At 59.0% G+C, this 20,111-nt stretch overlaps 2 protein-coding genes across 15 annotated transcripts in view; one reads left to right on the forward strand and one right to left on the reverse strand.

The window, feature by feature from the left end:
* The window catches only part of CEP104 (centrosomal protein 104), a 35,699-nt gene extending 30,288 nt beyond the window's left edge, over nt 1–5,411 (reverse strand). For 2 of the 5 annotated variants that reach the window (XM_045475413.1, XM_045475410.1), the window contains exons 1-2: nt 5,173–5,411; nt 1,257–1,407 (exon numbers count right to left, since the gene is read on the reverse strand). In XM_045475413.1, coding sequence (XP_045331369.1) covers nt 1,257–1,369 — 113 coding nt within the window. In that variant the 5' untranslated portion in view covers nt 1,370–1,407; nt 5,173–5,411. Of the gene's footprint in view, nt 1–1,256; nt 1,408–2,116; nt 2,381–4,529; nt 4,690–5,172 lie in introns of all 5 variants that reach the window. The other 3 variants (XM_045475409.1, XM_045475411.1, XM_045475412.1) reach the window with 3 other exon arrangements.
* A 149-nt stretch (nt 5,412–5,560) lies between these two features.
* Nucleotides 5,561–18,408, forward strand: DFFB (DNA fragmentation factor subunit beta). 10 transcript variants are annotated; one of them, XR_006711950.1, is made up of 9 exons: nt 5,937–6,640; nt 6,734–6,953; nt 9,441–9,629; nt 10,438–10,517; nt 12,303–12,473; nt 13,395–13,495; nt 14,032–14,925; nt 15,023–15,777; nt 16,395–16,507. XR_006711950.1 is itself a non-coding variant. In XM_045475419.1 (8 exons), exons 1-8 carry the CDS (start codon nt 5,753–5,755, stop codon nt 17,347–17,349), a joined length of 1,107 nt encoding a protein of 368 aa, XP_045331375.1. In that variant the 5' UTR covers nt 5,561–5,752; the 3' UTR covers nt 17,350–18,408. The 10 variants fall into 10 exon arrangements, 5 of the variants coding, with proteins under 5 accessions (XP_045331375.1, XP_045331372.1, XP_045331374.1 ...); XR_006711949.1 differs by lacking the exon at nt 16,395–16,507 and having other exon boundaries at nt 14,032–14,653; nt 14,771–14,925; nt 15,023–16,388; XR_006711948.1 differs by lacking the exon at nt 16,395–16,507 and having other exon boundaries at nt 14,032–14,279; nt 14,459–14,925; nt 15,023–16,388.
* Nucleotides 18,409–20,111: the final 1,703 nt, after the last annotated feature.

A 20,111-nucleotide genomic window follows, 5' to 3' on the forward strand; every position in this document is an offset into this window, starting at 1 on the left:
GGGAAGAGTGAACAAAGGAACACCAGGCTGAACGCAGGACAATCTGCTCAGCCTCCAAGTCCAGCTCTAGCTCCAAGGGACGTGCAGGGGTGACGGGGCGGGTGAGCACAGATCTGATGGACTTTCGCCCCGGAGGCACAGTCACCAGAAATCTGCCAGCACTAAGGTTTTGAGGTTTCAAAGATGAAAAGCTTGTAAGAGAGATGGCTCTGGGGCAGAAGACAGCTAGTGAACACCGGGAACCAGGAACCCAGCAGCTTGTGACTCGAACACTCCTCAGTCGCTCACGGTGGTCAAGTGTGGCTTTAGACGTTTAAGATAGTTACTATTTTCAAATGCTAAGCACATACGTCATACTCGGTGGTGAGATCATTCTGGGCACAAGGACACTCTGAAAATCCTATAGTATATTTAAAAAAAAAAAAAAAAAACTCCAAAATTATTTAAAGAAAAATAAGACAGCGGACAAAATCAGAAGTCCTAGGCTTTTTAAAATCCTTCAAAAACCGGGCCCGTGACTCAGTTGTTCAAATGCAGCTTATAGAGTTTGTGCACGCATCAAAGCTGTCGTTGAGGGACACTGAAGAGGCCACAACGGGACGGTGGGAAGCGTGAGAGGCGTGGACACCGGGGAGGGGTGGGGCGCACTGGGGAGCTGGCCCCACAGGCAGGAAGCCTGTCAGGCACTTGCGTGACGGGACTCCTATGGTTTCACCTTTGGGGAAGATTGACGACCTCTAAGGAAAAGGCTTAGTTTCGGAAAAATACTAACTCGTATAATGTTACTCAAGCAACGGACAGTTTAAGAGGTGTACAAATATTCGAGACGATCAATTGAAAGAGACGTTCTTGGTTAAAGTTTGAGGCTAACAACACCTTACCCACAGGAGCTCGGCTGTGAAAGCAGGGAACTGCAGACACAAAAGCCGGCACAGGGCACAGTGAGGATGCGAGGCCCGGTGGACAGTCAGGGGAGACAGTTAAACAACCATGGCCGGTCAGTTTCCGCCCTCTCCCCGTATTTGTACATTTCTGAAGCCAATGTCACTTAATGCTTTGAGGGAAAAAGATCCAACAAATTTTCTTTAAAAACATAGAAAGAGGGAAAATGCCCACTGCATCACTACGCAGACGGCACCGCGGCACGAAAACAGCAGTGTGGTTCTGAGGCCTGAGTTGCAATAGAGCAGAAACTTAGCAGGAAGGGAGCCCGCCGGCCTGCCCTCGCCCCCCCACCCCTGCCCGGCCCACCTCACCTCGGTGACCTCCACCCGCTGACGGTAGGTGCGTGGATCATTAGTTCCCGGGCACTGAAGCCATCTTCGTGTCCAGAGGAGCTGACAACAACGAAGCCAATCTTGTGCGGCATCCTGGGCGCTGGGCTGGTTGTAAGGGCAGGAAAGACTTCTTTAAGAGAAAGGAATCGGTAACGTTTTAGACCACGGAAAGGGTTAGTTCGTGCCTTGCTAACAGACAACATAATTCACAACATATTCAGAATTTCCCCATCACTTTGAAAGAATCTAGTTTTTTGTTAAGCGTTTTTCACAGGGGCCTCTAATTCTACTTAAGGTATCATTTACCTGGACTTTTCCCAAACACATGTCCTAAAAACATGATCACGTTGTGGGTTGAACTGTGTCCCTCCAAAGATAGGTTGAGGTCCTAACTCCCAGTGCCTGTGAATATGACCTTTTTCGGAAATAGCGTCTTTGCGGATGTAATGAGGTTGGGATGAGGGCGTCCTGGAGCAGGGCGGGCCCGATACAGCAGCACCAGGGTCCATTTAGGAGACACAGACACACACACAGCCAAGGAAAGGGCCAAGCGCCCGGGGCGATATGTCTACAAGCCAACGACCCGACCCGGCAAGGACTGCTGTCACCACCAGAAGCTGGGACCGGCAGGGGCGGTCCTCCCCTTCAGAAAGAGCGTGGCCCTGCCGGCAGCTGGATTTCGAGCCTCTAGCCTCCAAAGTTTTGTTGTCCTAAGCCATCCAGTTTGTGGCACTTTGTTATGGTAAAAACACAGTTTTGCTAAGATACAAATACCAAGTTTTTGTTTTTTGTTAAATCTGAGTTAAGAAAGCAATGTAACCAGTATGTTAACGAGTTACACAAAAGTAAGAGGAAAGGGGCAGTTTGATCAGCAGCGTGGTAACGGCTGACGGCAAGCACACGCCCGCAGAAGGGAGGGCAGGACTCCAGGGAGGCGGGTCGGATGCAGAAGTGGCACCCGGGGCCTGCTGGAGTGACTGACTCGTAGCAGATACTTAGCCATTCGTCGAACGAATGTTTTATGCCATTTTTTAGTGAACCGTTCACAGCTGAATATCATTTTGAGGGTGGATGTTGCGACGTCTGGTTTTGCCATCCTGTCCCTGTGTGAGACAGCACCTGACTGCAGTTTCCCCCGCACGCTCCACGTCCCTCCCCGGCAGCTAGTTCAGGGACGGGAACAGGAGAGCAGGACCCACACTGGACCAGCGAGGCTCTCCCCAAGGACCCTGCCGGGGCTACTGGAAGAGAGAAGTATTCTTCCTGCTGGGGCTATGGCCGCAGAATATTTCCCAGGGGCCTACTGGAAGCCTCCTGTGGGGAGGTCCTGCCAGAGAGCGGGCTGACACGGGGCAACAGCCACCTTGGGAACCCTGAGGTTCAGCCACATTTAAAGCCCAAACTACTCATAAGCTTCGGGTTATTTTCGAGTCGTGGAGCCAATCAAATTCCTCTTCAGTAAGCCGATCCGAACTACCTTTAAGTATCCGCAATCAGAAGAATCCTCACTAACATGGATAATAAAGAATTCTCCAGAAAGTTCTCTGGGATAGGACATACTGTCAACTGAGATTCTGAATGGGACGTGACATAGAAACATATCCTGCATGAAATTTTGCTTATTTTAATGTGCTTGGTGCGTGATCTAGACCTTTCTTTTACTTCCATTCTGAACCTGAAAAGGCCCACATGCATAAATTACTGGCTGGTACTTGCTAACGTTTCTTGGGCTGTGGGAACAAAGGCATTCCAAATAGGAAAATAAACCATCGTTAGGGAGCCTGGTTATTTCTGATGCAAGCTCACTGCAGGATGTCCCAGTACCGGAGGAAAGCTGAAACTCGCCCAGAAGGTAATGAAAGGCAGTGATTATATTTGGGGTGTGCCTGCAGGGGTGTGGGTGGAGCCCCACCTCTGGCCTCACCAGGGCAGGGATTCGTCCTCTGCAGGGGCTCTCAGCCTGCACTCACTCCCCACGCCCCGTCCATCCTGCAGATGGCTGACTAGGACTGAATCTCCTCTTCTCCACCACTCTTTTCTAGAGGACGACTGTGGCCTGTGGCCAAGTCTCCCTGTCTGGAGCACTCCTCCCTCCCCCAACTATCCTGTGCTTCTCCTCACGCGCAGCTGGGCTCATCAGTATCTGTGTCTCCACTCAGAGCTCCAGATGTGCTCCCTATCCCGGGTTGAAGGGTCATCTGTGTCCTGACCCAGTCTGCTGTTTGAACCCCCGCTTCTTATCATGAATTCTGAAGTCCAGCCAAACTGAAAGTTCTATGTCTCTGCTCTGAATTCCTCAAATCCCTCAATCACCTTTCTAAAAAAACTTCTTATGTTTCTGAGAGAGAGAGACAAGAGACCGTGTGTGTTCACGTGCGAATGGGGTGGGACAGAGAGACAGACAGACAGAGAGAGAGAGGCAGGGAGACAGAGGCTCCGAAGCAGGCTTTGCACTGCACAAGCTGCTCGAGCCGTGAGATCATGACCTGAACCGAAGTCAGACGCTCAACCGCCTGAGCCACCCAGGCGCCCCTAAATCCCTCAATCACCTTCAAGGGCAGGGCCCACGGCTTCCTGTTCCACCTTGGAACTGTAGGTGTCTTCAAGGTACCTTCAGCTGAATGTGATCATGTGGACACTACCTTTGAAGCACTTGCTGTGCGCCAAGGACTGTCCTCAGCCCTAGACACACACTTACACCTTCGTCACACTGACATAGGTTTGTGGTCACGCCGACCTCAGGGATAAGGAAGCCGAGACACCGACAGGCTGTTGCTCGAAGTTACACAGGTAGTAAGCTGTGTGGGCAGAATCTGTGTTTAGCCGCTCGGGTTCCGGAGTCTCTGCCCTTGAGCAGTCCTCTCTGCTAAGGTGCTAAGACTTAAACGTGAGACTTCCAGAGTCCTAACGAAGGAGGTGTCCATTTACTACACTGTCTCAGTAAGCCCCAGACAGAGTGCGGGCCTTCAGGACCCAGGTAGGAGGAACGCCTGGGCACTGTGAGGACAACACTACCCACTGTTTGGAAACGATTCCTTTCTGTCCACCTTCTTCCACGGCCCTTCCACCCTGCACCCTGTGGGACCCTTTGTGGGAACCTTCAAGGGCTGCGTGATACCTGGGGCGTTACTACAGGACGCTACTATCCGCCTCTGTGAACCTCACCACTGATATTTTGGGGAAAATCAAAGCCCCCCGAAATACTCAGCTCCCGGCAAGTAGGACCGCGGCAGCAGCAGCAACGGCTCTCACCTCGGCCTTGCGGCACACGCTAGCGGCTGCGTGGACGAAGGCAGCTCAGCTCAGCGGTAGCCTCACCAAGTCTATCAAAACGCAACTTTCCGAGATGTTCTCAGGATCGTTGACCTCCATGAATCAAAGCGAAACAATTCAGCAACTTCCGAACGTTTGGCTACAAGATTAGGAGACAAACCTTGTTTCCATTGTTCTTTTGCGGAAACCTAACTGTTAGGCGGGTAAAGAACGGTTGGCCAAGCAATCTTAAAGGCCGCAAGTGCCGCCGAGCGCACGTCCGAAACCGAAGATGGGTGGGGAGGTGGGGGTGGGGAGCCGCACCGAACCCGCACGGCGGCACGACCGCATTCCTCACTCACTCGGGTCCCCATCAGCCGTGCGGCCCGAACACGGAGGTCGCGACGTGCAGAGAGTACCCGACGCTAAATGCGACCCCGACTGGAGGCAACCGCAGGCCGGACCCTGGGCTGCGGCGGGCGGAGCGCGGGCAGCGCCCACCCGGGCCCGGGCACCCCGCTCCGTACGCGCTCCCGGGCCCGGCCCCCTGCCCCTGCCCCCAAGCCCCTCGGCCTCCGCCCTCCGGCCCCCGGCCGCGCCCACACCGCCAGGCCCCGCGCGGTGTCGTCGGGACTCCCGGTACCTGTCAGAACGGAAGGCCCGCCCGGACCTCGGCGCCCTCACGGCTCCCAGGGCCCTCCGCCGCCCCTCGGCAGCGGCTTCCGGAGCTCAGGCGGCGCCTCCTCCACCGCCCCGGGTCGGCCCGCACCCCCGAGCCGCAGCGGCGGTGGCCGCCGAGGAGCAGCCCCGGCCGCCTGCGCCCAGCGCCAGGGCCGCGGCCGCCGCTCTCATGACAACCAGACGGGCCGGGCTGGGCCGCGCCTGCGCACAAAGCGGGGTCTCCCCGCCTCCACTTCTCCGGGCCTTCTGGGTAATGGAGTCTCGGGGAGGACGGCGCCTGCGCACAGGCGGGGCTGCCGCTCCACTTCCCCAGGCCTTCTGGGTAATGAAGTCCCCGGAGGACGGCGTCTGCGCGCAAGGCGGGGCTGCACCTCTGCTTCCCCTGGCCTTCTGGGTAATGGAGTTTCCGGGGGGACAGTGCGCGGCCCGGGTCTCGGTCGCAGAGCCCACCGAGCTCCGCACCCCCGCCGCTCAGCTGATCTCTGGGTCTTGGGCGAACAACAGCCTGAGTGGTGCCGCCGGCGGGGCCGGAGGTCCTGAGGATGTTTACGGTGTTCCGGAAGCCCAAGACGTTCAAGCTGCGGGCTCTGCACAGGACGAAGAAGTTTGGGGTGGCGGGGAGGAGCTACCAGGAGGTGCTGCGGAAGGGGTGCTTCCACTTCCAGGTGCCCGGGGCCGGGGTTCGGGTGCCTTCACTTGCAGGTGCCCCGGGCCGGGGTCCATGGGACCTGGCGCCTCCTCAAACTTCTTCCTGTAGTCACTCAGCCCTTCGGCGGGAGTTTCTGGAGGGTTCTGGCGCAACACCTCCCTCTTCTGACCGTGAAGATTACGGCAGCTCTGGCCTGAGATTCTGGGACTCCCTGTTCTAGTGCATATCTGCTAACTTGCTGTGTGCTCCAGGGCACAGTCAGTGGGCCTCTCTGGGCCTCAGTTTCCCCTTCCGTAAAATGAAGGAGTTGTGTTCACAGGCCAGCACTGTTGTCACAGGGATTGCAGTCCTCATTCTCACTGGAGTCTCACTGTATTTGTTGTCTTGACCTGGACCTGGAACAGCGCGGGTTGTGGGCGTGTGTGCGTGTGGGGGCGGGAGCGTCAGGAGTTGCCGTGAACGCTCGTAAAGCTGACGAACGTGGAGGGACAGTGTTAGGAAACCAGCGGACCGTGTGCCGTTCACACTTCGTCAGCCAGAGGCAATGAGTCATTTTCAGGAAGATGTTCGCTTTAATCATCGCTCAGGGAAACAGAGTGTGCTGAGGGGGCGTGTCCTGATACCCGTCGGGTGATGTGTCCTCATTGGTGGGGGTGTGTTTATGGGCTTAGTGGAAGCAGTCAGGCATCATTTTCTGAAACGGGCTTGGATGTTAAGTGCCTTTAAGGAGCCCGTTTTGAAAGGATCTGTGTGGCGAGTCCTGTGGAGTCGACACCGCTATGTATATATTTTTATGTGACTTGTCATATTTTCGAACGACGTGTAACCCCGGGCACGATTCTTTAAAACACAGGTTTTTTTTTCTGATTGTGAGGACCGCAGGTGGAAGGGCCTCAGGTTAATGCTCCCAGGCGGCCCGCCCGAGACCCAAGACGTTAGCTTCCTGCCCTACCCTCCCTCTCCGCAGCTCCCCATCACCGGCTCCCGCCTGTGCCTCTACGAAGACGGCACCGAGCTCACCGGAGACTACTTCTCGAGTGTCCCTGACAACTCGGAACTCGTGCTTCTCACCTCAGGCCAGACCTGGCAAGGCTGTAAGTGGTGGGGACGTGGGAGAGTGGCGGGGAAGCCGGCCCGGCTTTGGAGGTGCTGAGGGCCTGCTGTGGGGGCCAGCCAGGGAAACGGAGAATCTTCTCGCTCTGAGCTCCCCAGGGGGGAGCCCCGAGTCGGGAGCCCGGTTGTCCAGTTGGGTGTTTTAGGTGTCTTTTCTAAGTTACGTGAATTTTATGTTCGTCCTGGGTGTCCTAGTAACTCCAGAGGCCAGAAGGGAGGGGTCTGGGGGTTGGGGCCTGCACAGGTTTGTGGGTAAGGCAGAGCCAGAGAGAGACGCCATCCTGTGTCGTCGGGCCGTGCGAAGGGAGCGGTGGTGGCTCAGGTAGTGCTCTGTCTGCTCTGTTGGTGTTTGCTGATGTGCTGTCACGTTGGGGGCGGCCCATCAGAGGCATTGCTTCCAGGCCTGATTCTTTTTTTTTTTTTTTTTTTTTATTAAAAAAATTTTTTTTTCAACGTTTATTTATTTTTGGGACAGAGAGAGACAGAGCATGAACGGGGGAGGGGCAGAGAGAGAGGGAGACACAGAATCGGAAACAGGCTCCAGGCTCTGAGCCATCAGCCCAGAGCCCGACGCGGGGCTCGAACTCACGGACCGCGAGATCGTGACCTGGCTGAAGTCGGACGCTTAACCGACTGCGCCACCCAGGCGCCCCTCCAGGCCTGATTCTTTAGGGGCATCCGGATTTAAGAACCAACTCGATGACAAGTTGCACATTGGAGCTGTAGGCCAGGGGCAGAGCGAGTGTGCGTTCCTGGCTCTTGTGCAAAGGCTTACATTTCAGGGGATGCTTCTGGTGCTCCAGGAAGTGGGAGCCCTGAAGACAGAGATATCTGCCTCTCGGGCCGAAGGGACAGAGAGGGGCCCTAGAGTGGTGTACGTGTGGCTTTGCCCTGCGGTTGGGACTCCGCTGTTAGCAGTCACACCTAGTGTCTGCTCCAAGGTTGCAAGCGCTCTATCTCTTTGGGGCCTTGTCCTTCTAGAGGAGGCAGCCAGAAAGCAGAGTCACTGTGACGCCTCCTGGGACGGCCCCTTGCGGGAGGTGGGGACTGGGCAGGACAGGGCTGAGAGCCTGCCTGGCTTTTCCTTTTCTTTCCCATTTCGTGGCAGCGAAACGAACAGACTAACAAACACGGACTTGTTCAAGTGTGTGAATCATGAGGGATTGGGATCGCATCTCAGTATTTTTTTTAAGTTTATTTATTTATTTTGAGAGAGACAGAGAAAGTAAGAGCACAAGTAGGGGATGCAGAGAGCAGGGAAGTGTGAGAATCCCAAGCAAGTTCCACACTGCCAGTGCAGAGCCCGACGTGAGGCTCGAACCCATGAACCGTGAGATCATGACCTGAGCCGTAATCAAGAGTTGGACACTTAACTGACTTAGCCCCCCAGGGCGCCCCACATTGTTGTTATTGTTTTTAAAGAAACGGGCTGTTTTCCAGAGTGGGAACACCTGTCCCACGGCCTCCGCAGCCTCCCCCACTTCTGGCTTCGCCACTCTTCTATTTTAGCCATTCTGATGGGCGTGCAAGGTGTCTCCGTGTGGACAGCTTTGCGTTCCTGTTGGTAGTGCGGTTGACCATCTTTCCCTGGGCTAGCGGGCTGTCCACCCGTCCTGGCCCAGAGGTGTGTCTTTGTCCGTTTGTATTTTGTCCATTTTCTAATTGGAGTTTTAACTGTTGAGTTTCGGGTTTTTCTCAGAATACGTACTGGATATGAGTCTTGGTAGACGCGTGGCTTCTAGGGATTTCCTCCTGCTCCGTAGCTTGTCTTTGCGTCCCCAGAACAGGCTCTTTCACAGAACAAGTTTTCCATTTCGATGAAGCCCACATTGCCCGTGCTTTCCTTTTGTGCTCACGCTCTCCACGTGAAGACTGGAAACTTCTCACCAAGCCCTGGGCCCGGAAGCGTTTTCCCTCCTGCCTTTCTCGTCAGTGGATATGATCATGTGACTCTTTTTCTTTAGCCCATGAAGGGTGGGTTTATACTGGTTGATTTTCGAGCACTGAACAGCCTCTTGTCCCTGGAACGACCCGCTGGGCCGTGGGAGCATCGTTCTTTCTGTGGGTTGCCACTTCTGTTGGCCAAGGTGTCACGAAGGGTCGCGGTAGACCGTGGTTCCACTGGGTTCTAAGCGCTGGCTGGGCTGCAGTTAGGTGGGTGTGGGAGGCTCCAGGAGGGAGGTCCAGAAGGAGGCCCAGAGACGTGGGAGGTTTCGTTTGGGGAAGAGAAGGGCAGCGACCCACCGGCTGTCATGCCTCCACATCCGGCCCCTCCCCATGCTGAGGGGTGGGCAGCCAGGCCCGGGAAAGGGCTAGCTGGCATCCGGGCAAGCCCGGGGCCCCGGACGCCCCTGAGGTCTGGCAGGTCCAGAAGCGTGGTGATGCTGGGCGTGTGGAGACCCCTTCCTCACCGCAGCGCTCAAAGGACCGACCGCTGGCTTTTCTGTCTGTGACTCTTCTGGTGGCAGATGTGAGTGACATCCATCACTTCCTCCACGCGTTCCACAAGCCGCAGGCGGGGCTCATCCAGGCTGCCCGGCAGCTGCTGTCCGGGGAGCAGGCCCCGCTGCGGCAGAAGCTGCTGGCCGACCTCCTGCACACCGTCAGCGAGAACACCGAGGCCGAGACCAGGGCCGAGGACCCGCCGTGGTTCGAAGGTACTGCAGGGCGGGGGGTGGGGTGGGGGGGGGGCTTGCTGGGAGCTGGCCACGCAGGGGACAGGTCCCACCGCAGTCCCTGGGCGGGGGGCCTGCCTGGCTTCTGTGTGCTAGAGGCCCCGGGACTGGCCTCCTTACTCCTCCGTCAGCTGTGGGAAAGCGTACGTGACGTAACGTGTTCCGTCTGAATCATTCTAAGCGTTCGGTCTAGGGTCGAGCACGTTCTCGGTGGCGTGCAGCCACCACCAGCATCCGTCTCCAGAACCTTCTCACGTTCCTCAACGGCAGCCGTCCCTGTGTCCCCTCCCAGCCCCCACCCTCCACCCGGTCTGGATCTGACTCCCCTCGGGGCCTCCCCCGGGGGATCACACAGGACTCGGCCTCCTGAGCCCGGCCTGCTCCACGAGACACAGTGCCCTCGGGTGCACACGCGTGCTGCAGGATCTCCCTCCTTCAGGCTGGATCTCATTCTGTGGTGTGGCCGGACCGCGTTTTGCTGGTCTGTCACCCGGCCGTGGACACTGGGGCGTGTCCACCTCGGGGCGCGGCCTTCAGGCCCGCCGGAGCCGCCCTTGGACTGCAGGAGAGGGGGTTCGGGCGCCTGGAGCCGAAGCCCCTCTGTGGTGTCTAGATGCCCACCATGCAGGTGGGCCAGAGAACCCTCTCCAGGCAGAGGGCAGGAGCCCGTGAGCGGGACACGATCAGCACGTTTCTCAGACGAGGCGGGTGGCGCTCGCAGCCCGCCCAGCCCGGGAGAGGAGGGCCGTGGGCTCCAGGGGGGGGTCTCGTCTTCTCTTGCTCCTGGCAGGTCTGGAGTCTCGATTCAAGAATAAGTCTGGCTACCTGAGGTACAGCTGCGAGAGCCGTATCCGGAGCTACCTGAGAGAGGTGGGTGTGCGGTGGCGGGCACGGGGGCGAGGCGAGGCGTGGAGACGGTGCCCGGAGCTACGCGCCTCTGCAGGCGGACGGCCCCCCGGGGCCCAGCTCGCGGTGTCCCTGGGTGCAGCTAGCGGCCGGTCCCCGCACTCCGCCCTGAGCTGGCCTGAGCTGGCGCCCCGTGGGGTTGTTGGGGCCCCACCTGGGGCCTTGGCCCCCTTTCTTTTTGCGCTAGAGTCTCAGTGTGGGTTTTGAATAGAACCGACCTGTGAATGTCATCACGCGTCAGGTGGTTGGATTTTGGCTTGAACTTGTCTTCATCCAGCACTGGCTGTGACGGACGCCCACGTGGGTGGGTCCTGGCCTCTTTCCCCACGAGGACACTTCTGTCTCCAGGCTGTGGCCCTGGGTGGGGGGCCTGACCTCCGAGAACTGGGAAGGGCCGAGCTGCATCTGCTTTTGGGGTGCTCCGAGCCGTTGTGGGTGTGAGCTCTGACTCCACGGGCCCAGGAAGGAGATGACATCCTTCCTCCCCCCTGGGAGATCCGAGAAGCAAACACAGATGGAGATTTAAAGCTTCGGTGCTCCCACTGGACGTGGCTGTCCGTCCCCAGAGAAATCTGTGCCCGATGTGGCCTCTGTCCTGCTGCCCCCTCAGCGAAGCAGAGCCCACGGACAGATTGGCGGCACGGAGGGCAGAGCTGGAGCGGCATCCCGTCCCGCTCAGAGGAAAATCTGGTTCCGTGGCACTTGCCTTTTGCCATGAGTGTGGGGGCCTGTGCAGCTGCCTTCCGACCTCGTACGATGGGACAGAGGTGGGGTGCGTTCCCCAGGCGCTGACCTCTGTAAGGATGAAACATGTAAGAGGTCAGCTCCTCAGAGTGGACGGGAGTCCAGGCCGAGATCCCGTGACCCCTGAGCCGGGCCCTCCATGCAGGGGTGAGGCTGGGTGCTCCCTGCAGAGGCGTGTTGGGGGAGGGGGCTGCCCCTGTGCTCGTGTGCTTGGAAGGCAGTCCCGAGGCCATCTTGCCCTCTGACTTTGCAGACGTTCTTTCTGCCCCACCCCCCCCCCTCCCCCTGCACGCCTGCTCGCGTTTCTTGGACCATAGATCGCCCGGTCTGTGGTGGAGGACGACGCACGGCCCGTGCTCCACTGAGAAGGAGAGCTCAGGACCGCGGTGTGGAGGCCCCTGTGGTCCGGCCCGGCTCCCCCACCTTCTCTGTCCTCCCACCTCCGCTCCACCCTGGCCACCCTTGCCTGCCCCCTGCTGCTGCCGAGAGCGTGCTTCCTGCCCTGGCCGACGCGGCCTGTCCCTCAGGCTGTGACCCCCTCGGCACCACACAGACCCTGCCGGGCCCTCTGTGCCCTGTTAATGTGTCTGCCGTCCTGTTGCTCGCACTCGACCAGGAGCCCCGTGGGGAGGAGGGGGGTCTTTCTCTGCCTCCCCTGGGTGCTCAGCGTTTGGCTGCATTGTTGTGAGCCTCCCTCCAGCTTGAGTGGGCAGCGTGGGTGGCGGGCGGGTGACGTTCCTCGCCTGCCCGCCTCCTCTCGGGTTTCTTCCCACGTGGCAGCGGTGAGCGGGGCCACCCAGAGCTTGAGTCTGTTACGTGGCCGACCCTGACCCCGGCTGCACATCACAGGCCCAGAGAAGCTGGCCGGGCTTGGCCGGCCAGGGACCGTGTGAACTCAGCGCACTGGGACCCCAGGCGGCAGGGTCCCCGAGGGCCGTGGCACCGAGTGGACTCAGAGTCCCCCGACCGCGCCAGCCTTCAGCGATGTCCCTTGGCGTCTTCAAGGTGAGCGCTTCTGCCTCCACGGTGGGCGCGGAGGCTCAGGAGGAGTACGTCCGGATTGTTGGCCTCATGTGCCGGAAGCTCAGGGCGGAGCAGTACCACAGCAGCTACTTCGACAGAGGAGCCGAGGCGGACAGCCGGCTCTGCACACCCGAAGGCTGGTTCTCCTGCCAGGTGAGCCGGGGGCCGGGGCGGCCCTCCGGGCATCAGCTCAGCTCGTGGTTCTCTGGCTTCAGTGGCCCTGGAACCCCCGGACAGCGCCGGGAAAGACCCCCCGCCTCCCGGCCCCCAGCTGGTCCTCACAGGTCTTCTGCCCGCTTCCCGGGCGGTGCTGCTGCCGCGGGCCGGGGCCCTCCTTCGAGAAACGCCGGTGGCAGGGAGTACGCGGGGCACTGGGGACGGAGGGCGCCACTTGGCCCCCTCGGGAGGAGGGTGGTGGGCAGAGGAGAGGACGGTTTCAGAGCTTCTGAAACGTGGTGTGTCCCCGGGCAGCCATCTAGGTGACGGCTCAGATTTCAGGACTGGTGGCCGGATGTGACCCTTCGGGCATTAGTGTGGCCTGTCTCCACTCCCTGGCGGGGTGTGGTGGCAGCAGCTGGGAGCAGTGTCCTGGGCCTCCTCCCGGACACTCGGATAAATGACAGAGATACCGCTTCCCAACAAGTGCTACACCTCTGGGGACCAGGGTCACAGTCTGGAGGCTTGGGGCCGGCGACCTTTGCAAGGACGGGCAGGGGCTGTTCCACTGCCCACGCTTCCTTCCCGGCCTCCTGGACCCCATGCATTTCCAGTAAAATGCCCTGTCCCCACTGGTGGCTTTTCTAGTGCCACTGAGGGTACAGAGCAGGCCCTGGAGGCGGGTGTGGGACCCAGCAGGCGCTCGGTTGGGAATCCGGCATTCCTAACAAGTATCTTACTGGGGGTAACGAGGGAAAGGGGGCAGCGTTCCAAAGACAGGGTTCCTGATCACCCCAAGCAGCACACCGTTTACCAGGACTAAGTCCCCTACCGGGGGCTCGTCAGTCAGCTCCTCCCGCTTGCCTGAGACCCGGGGTAAGGCCCTTCGAGGACCTGAGCTTGCTCTCTGTTGCCTAGGGTCCCTTTGACGTGGACAGCTGTGCATCCAAACACTCCATCAACCCCTACGGTAACAGGGAGAGCCGGATCCTCTTTAGTACGTGGAACCTGGACCACATGTGAGTACGCGTTCCGCAGAGGTCAGGAGTGCTTGTTGTTGAGAACTGAGCTCACAGACCCACGGGGCACCTGCGGGGGCCTGTCCCTGCCGTGGCGTCCGTGGCCTGCCTGCCGGCTGCCTCGTGTTTCATGTGCCGAGCTTGTGGGTTGTGGACCCAAAGGAGTCCTGGGTGTGCGTGCGGATGGGTGCAGGTGCCCGCTCCTAACCTGCCTGATTAGGTGCTCTCCACGGTGGGGGCCTCCGACAGGAGCCGGTCCGGGTCCTTGTCCACGTGCGTGCGACCTGGTACGTGGCCCCTCGGTCACGTCCGGCTCCACCTGTGGGGCCCAGTGGGTGGCTCTCACCGCATCGCACTCTGGGGGTGTCCTGCCCCAACCAAGCAGGAGGTGCTCAGAGCGGGGGCTCTGGGTGGTTACTGTGCGCGGGGCATTTCCTGCTTTCGCCGGGGTGCGTGGAGGCCGGCAGCAGTGTTCTTCCACGTGGACGAGGTCTTTCTAAAAAAGGGGCACGAGTAAAATTGTGTTATCTTCACAGACTCTATTCTGGAACATAGTGATGTCCTTGTCTCTGCTTTGTGAAGACAGAGGTCTTCCAGTGCCCTTCAAGTGGCTCTATCACTTTGGGGACAGGTGGCTTTGCACATATGTAGGACATCACAGGGACAGCTGAGGCTCACTTTCCACCCCTCCTGGATGCACCCCTGTCCTCGCCGGGGAACCTCGCCTTGCTGCCATTTGCAAGCATCCCTGTGATGCCTGTTTATATAGACCTTTACCCTGTAGGTAGGATTTGAAAATGGACGTAAGTGGTAGCACGTGTTGTGACTCTACACCGGGCTTTTGCGTCCTATGTCGTGCTCACGGGGATGCGTTTGTGGGTTTCGTGCACTCATTTCACCAGGTGCAGAGTGCCTCGCTCTTTCAAGAGAGTATCGTTTGAATATCCGTTTCCATCCCGGTAGGCGCTTCTGGCCGTCCACCTTCCGCTATTACAGAGCCCCCTGGGCTGAGCGCGCACGCGGGACCGACCTGCGTGGCCATGTGGGTGTGGCCCGTGGACCGGCAGCGTCCTCAGCATGTGGGGACTGGTCAGGAATGCAGATTCTCGGGCTCCGCGCACCGTTACCCGGGTGCTGGGGATTGGGGTGCACGTTCAGGTGAGGAGGCTGTCCTGGTGCCCGAGCTGAGGAGCTGCGCTCCCCTCTAGGCAGGGTGCTGGGTCTCACCCCTTCGATGTGCACGGAGCACCCAGAGACGATTGCCGGGTTCTCCAGGTCATCTGTCGGCTACTTTCCGTGCCCCGCTGGGGCGTGGGGACATCGATCTGGGGGCGGTCCCAGCACTCAAGGGGCGGAGCAGGCCAGCCTGGAGCAGAGTGCAGACGAAGCAGCAGAGGCCGGAGCAGGGTTGTCTGACACCCTGGTTTCAGGTGCATTTTCTCTGCCTCAATACAGTACTTCTGTTTTCCGGCAAATCGGCCTGCTTCTCTGCACGCGTCTGACTTCCGGTTTTCTGTCCTATTTCAGGCTCGTTTCTCCCAGGAGGGTCCTGTGGGCACTAAATGTTCTTTGGTCTTGGAAAATGTCCCTCTGGCCTCTACTCCTGCGTGGTCATTTAGCGATACTGAATTCTGGGCGGTGGGTGTCCCACCTTCAGAACTTTGAAGACGTGCTCACACTCCCGGCGTCTGCTCGGGAGAATTCTGCTCACAGCCTGTTCTTTGCCGTTTCTGCGGACATTTCAGATTTTCCGTTTCTCTTTGAACATGGCATGTGTGTGGGTTTAGATCCTTAAATTCTGACCGGGGCTTGTCTTTGTTCTGAAGACAAGTTTCTCTTTCGTTTTGGAAAACACCTAAGTATTTTTTAGTTACCCCTTCTCGGCTTCTCTCTGTCCGGCTTCTCTGGAGCTTCCGCTGGCCGCACGTTGGACCTTCTCGTCCTGTCTCCCTTGTGCTGTGGGGGTGGTGTCGGGGAGCCCTCCGAGGCCTCTCAGCGGTCTGTTTCAGAGTGCTCTAGCCCAGGTCCTCCGCCGGGGGTCCTCGCCCTTTGCGGTGTGCTCCTTGTGACATCTGTGCGTCTGGATTCAGAGTCCACCCTCGGTGGGGACTGTGTTTTCTGTGCACTGGCTTGTCGTGTCCCCACAGGGTGGTTTTGCGTTTCTGCCAGACACTCACGGAAAGCCAGGGCTTCCCGTGGCTCTGAAACAGCGGAGTATTAATTTCTGGCTTGGGTCCCGTCCCCTGTGGCAGGTGCAGTCGGACTGTGGGTCTGTGTGAACGGTGAGCCGAGGGTCCTGGGTTTCCTGGTGACTGTGGAAACGGTCACACTGTTGGTGCGCCCGAATCATGCCTCCTGGGGCCTCTACCTTGTGTGTCGTCCTCACCCCTCCCGTTGCTGACTGAGGCTCGGCCATGTGGCTCCAGCACACAGGACGCCAGCGGACGCCTGATACGTGCTTGTGCGCTGGGGCTCCTTCTCTTTGAGCGCTGGCGTCAGTGGGGAGGGCCCTGGCCTGGCCTCCTTGAGGGTGAAAGATGCCATGGGGAGCAAGGCCGCCCCCAGCCAGCCCTCCAGCGTCGCGCAGCCACAGGAGCGGTCGGGGTCAGCAGGTGCCCCCCTGTTCTGGGGCTGGGCAGGCAGCAGTGGGTAGAGGGTAGGGTGGCTTCTCCTCCCTCCCGGAGCCCCGGGCGCCCCTGCTGCTTCCCTTCCGCTTTAATGGCTGGACTGGGGTCTCGGTCCCACCTCCCTGGCCCTCCCCTTGGGCCTCTGTCGGGACCAGAGCCCCAGTGGGCTGCAGGAGGGTGGCTCGCCCCTGCGGATCAAGTGTGGACTTGAGTTCCTGGCAGTGGGGAGCCCTCACCTGCTCAGCTTTGTACCTCTTTTCCCTTTTCTTCAGTGTTTCTCCGTGTTGTAGGGACAGGTGGGCCCAGCATGCTGCAGCGGCCCTCCCGGCCTTGTTTCTATTCCTCGTGTTTACAAGCTCAGTTCGCAAGCTTTACCTGTCAGTACACGGGCTTTGAATGGTGTGGAAGCAGAATAGGTTTACACAAAGCAGTATCGCGATTGTCTCCAGTGGACACACACACAAGCACAAGGTCGCGGTTGGGAAGACAGACGTCAGGCCTTTAAGACTCTCCCCAGGGAGGACAGGGGCTCAGCTTTACTTCTGCGGTTCAGCTGGGGAGGTGCTCCTTTGTCACCACAGACGGGTGTCGGTGGGGACGGGTGGCATAGGGCTCCACCCCCTTTCCCTGTGTACTTCCCAGTACTTACAAACACGCACCGCCAGCCCTCCTCCGTGAGACATTCAAGCTGCTGGCCCTGGGGCCGCACGCGGTGAGGACCGTTCCCCCAGTGCTGCCCCTGCTGACAGCCGCGGCCAGAGGAGGGGTCACTGCCCCGCTGCTCCTCGGGCGTGTTTCCAAGTGCGGCTCCTTTTGAAACCTGAACCTCTGGCCACGTGTCCTCCTGTACGCCCCCAGACGTCAGCTCACATTTGGGCCACAATGACCGGGTGAAGCCCTCCAACGTGTCCCCGTGCTGCCATAGCAGGCTGCTCGGTAGGGGCCGTGGGACGCCGGCAGCAACCGTGGCCCTGTCTCGCCTTGCCCTGCAGAATAGAAAAGAGGCGCACTGTCATCCCCACGCTGGAGGCCGCCGTCGCGGAGCGGGCCGGCAGGGAGGTGTCCTGGGAGTACTTCTACGGCCTGCTTTTCACTGCGCACAACCTGAAGCTGGTCCACATCGCCTGCCATAAGAAAACCAGCCACGGGCTCAGCTGTGACCCACGCAGGATCTACAGACCCCAGACGAAGCCGAAGAGACGGCAGCCGGCCCGCAAGTGCCAGTGATGGGCCACGCGTGGCGCCTCCTCCCCCGGCGGGCACGTCCCCCCGTTGGGCACTGTTACTACGCTTTTGCCGCTGCAGTGGTTTCTGGAAAAACTTCACAGAGCCCTCCTACGAGTTCTGACCTCGCTACACTTCCGAATCTGTGTTCGCACCTCCGACGGCCCGAGTGCCAGCGGACAGGCTAGCCGTGCCCTGGGGTGCGCGGTTGGCTCAGGAGCCCTTCCGTCCCTGCTGGGTGGCCCCCGCAGAGACGCAGCGTCAGGCCCGACGTGGCCGCGCTGGTCCGAGGCACGGGCATTCTGTGTCAGCTCTCTGCTGGGTCTCTGCTCCCGGGCGGATGTGAGGCTGTATCTGCTGGACTTTTCCGGATGCTCCAAAGAGTGGCAACCCATTCAGGGTGAAATGTTTGTAAAGAACGCGCAGGGACACGCGCTGCTGTATGGTTCATGATGGCAGAAAGCGGGAAACCCTCCGAATGCCTGTCCACAGGTGAGTCCTGCTTGTGGTATCGTGCTGAAGCGCGAGAAACCACTGGCTTTGTAGCTCAGAAGCTGTCAGAGGCCATTAATTTCTGGGTTCGTCTTCCACGTGGACATAAGGCACAGCCACGTGGCAGCTCTGTGTGTTTCATACGGAAAAGGGAAGCTGTCGAGCGCACAAAGCGTCCAGTGGCTTGACCATGCAGAGGACGATCTGTTGGTTTTATAAAAGCCCGTGAGTGTATGTCACACGCACGTACAAGACAGTCAGGAAACACACCGTCAGGACAGCAGTAGTCCTGGGGGACAGGGTGGGTGGGTCGGGGGGGGGTACTGGATTTTAAAGAACCAATTTTCTAAATCATGTATTTTATAATACTTGAAGTTTTTGAAATGACCACTTATTTCATGATCCTTTAAACATTCACTTTTTAAAATCACACAGATTTTCATATTTGAATTTTTACATTTATTGTATAATCATAAAAAGCAATAAAGATTTTTCAGAAAAAGACTTATCAAAAAAGTTTGCACTCACTGGGAATGATGAAAACGAGGGTAAAAATAGGGGTTAGTGATTTTTCTTTTTCAAAGGTTTGGATTTATTTCTGAGAGAATGAGCAAGCAAGCGTGAGCAGGGGAGAGGCAGAGAGAGTGAAAGGCACACAGAGAATCCCAGGCAGGCTCTGTGCTGTCAGCACAGAGCCCGACTGAAGGCCTGCACTCACGAGCTGTGAGATGGTGACCTGAGCCCAAATCGTTATTCCGTTTTCGGAAATCGAGATCTCAGAGCGAGTCGATCCTGTGTGGAACCGTACGAGTGCCACCTCAGCACGTGGTGTTTACCTGGCTGGACGGGGAGGCCCAGACCGTGGGGGAGTCGGGGCCCGTGGGAAGCGCGCCCTGCTGTCCCGGTGGACCCTCCTTCTCCAGCCCAGCAGCAGCGCGACCTCTTTGCAAAACGGGGTCATGGGCTGTCCGTTTTCAACAAAAGAAGGGAGTTAAAACGTAGCGGCTGGGAGTGTTGAGTCCAGTGATCTGTGGGTGCAGGAATGCTGGGTGGTCCGGGCAGGAGGTCCCTCGTACCGGCAGGCCCGTCACTTGCTGTGGGCCGGCTCTTTGGTCAGCAAGGCTGCAGAGGGAGGACCTCCAGACCCAGGGCCTGCAGGAGGGAGGGAGGCCGCCGGCAGTCAGGCTCTGATGGCAGCTGAGGGGCAGAGGGAGCTGGCTGGAGAGCGAGGGCAGGGAGGCCCAGGGAGGGAGTCGGCGTGCAGAGCCGGGGGGGAGGGACGAGGTGAAGGGTCTGCAGTGGAGGCCCTTGGACCAGTGTGAGCAAGGCACAAGGGCTCTGGTGAGGCGAGGCCTGGAAAGGGGGCATTTCAACCCCAAACACTCTAGGAAGCCCTTGAAGCAATTTAGGAAGGGGCCCCGAGTGCCCGTTGCCAGGAGAGGCTGGTCTCCAGCCTGCCTGAGGCTCCAGGAACACCCCGCCCTGGGGGTGTCTGTCACCAGCCAGTGACCTGGGCTGGGCTGGGGTCCAAGTCCGAGGTCCTCGGGTGGGCATTCCAAGCTCGTGTGACCCCAGCAAGACCCTGGGCGGCCCCAAGGTCTGGGCGAGCTTCCCGGGTCGGCAGCCCTCACACGCACTGCCCCACATCTGGCTGGAGAGGGCAGCCAGGTCTCCTCCACCAGCTCGAGGCCTCTGCACTTTGCCCCAAGCGTCCTTCCTGCGATAAACGGGGACTGGGACTATATCCTTTCCTGAGTGCTAGCAGTTGTGGGGATCGTCCAGCCTGAGGCCCGTGGGACGTCCCCGTGCAGCGGGCGTTTAAGACCGCGTGGAACGCCTCTGCTGCTCAGCCAACCACTTGGGCAGTGCTTTGTGAAGACCAGGAAGTAGAGATGGTTCCTAAAAATTCACACTGTCACGGGGCCTGCTAGGTCACAAGTAATTCTAACGCGTATTTCGCCATGCCTTCTGAAACTTTATTTTGTCCCCAGGGCTTAGTCTGCATTCCTTTTGTACTGCTAAGGTCATCCCCAAGGGCCTCAGCCCCACGCTTGGTCCCGCAGCACGTGAGCACAGTACGGTTTCCCCAGCTCCATGCCGTCTGTGCCGTCTCTGCAGGGGACACCTGCTTGCTTCCTGCAGCACCCCTCACCCGGGAGTAACCGTCTCTGGCCGGCTCGCCACCCCAGGAGGCCACGCGGCGGGAGCAGGGGTGGGGCCCCCAGGCGCACGCTCGGTTTCGTTCTGCATTTTGGTGGGAACGTGATAGCAAG

This window comes from Leopardus geoffroyi, chromosome C1, assembly GCF_018350155.1.
Source record: "Leopardus geoffroyi isolate Oge1 chromosome C1, O.geoffroyi_Oge1_pat1.0, whole genome shotgun sequence".
Lineage (NCBI taxonomy): Eukaryota > Metazoa > Chordata > Mammalia > Carnivora > Felidae > Leopardus > Leopardus geoffroyi.

What these genes read in the sequence shown, in the direction of transcription:
- DFFB (XM_045475415.1), top strand. Translation starts at nt 6,521, where the DNA reads ATGGGCTTAGTGGAAGCAGTCAGGCATCATTTTCTGAAACGGGCTTGG. An exon ending in GGACCCGCCGTGGTTCGAAG is followed by an intron (nt 9,630 to 10,437) that starts GTACTGCAGGGC and finishes TGCTCCTGGCAG; the next exon opens with GTCTGGAGTCTCGATTCAAG. An exon ending in TCCGGAGCTACCTGAGAGAG is followed by an intron (nt 10,518 to 12,302) that starts GTGGGTGTGCGG and finishes GGCGTCTTCAAG; the next exon opens with GTGAGCGCTTCTGCCTCCAC.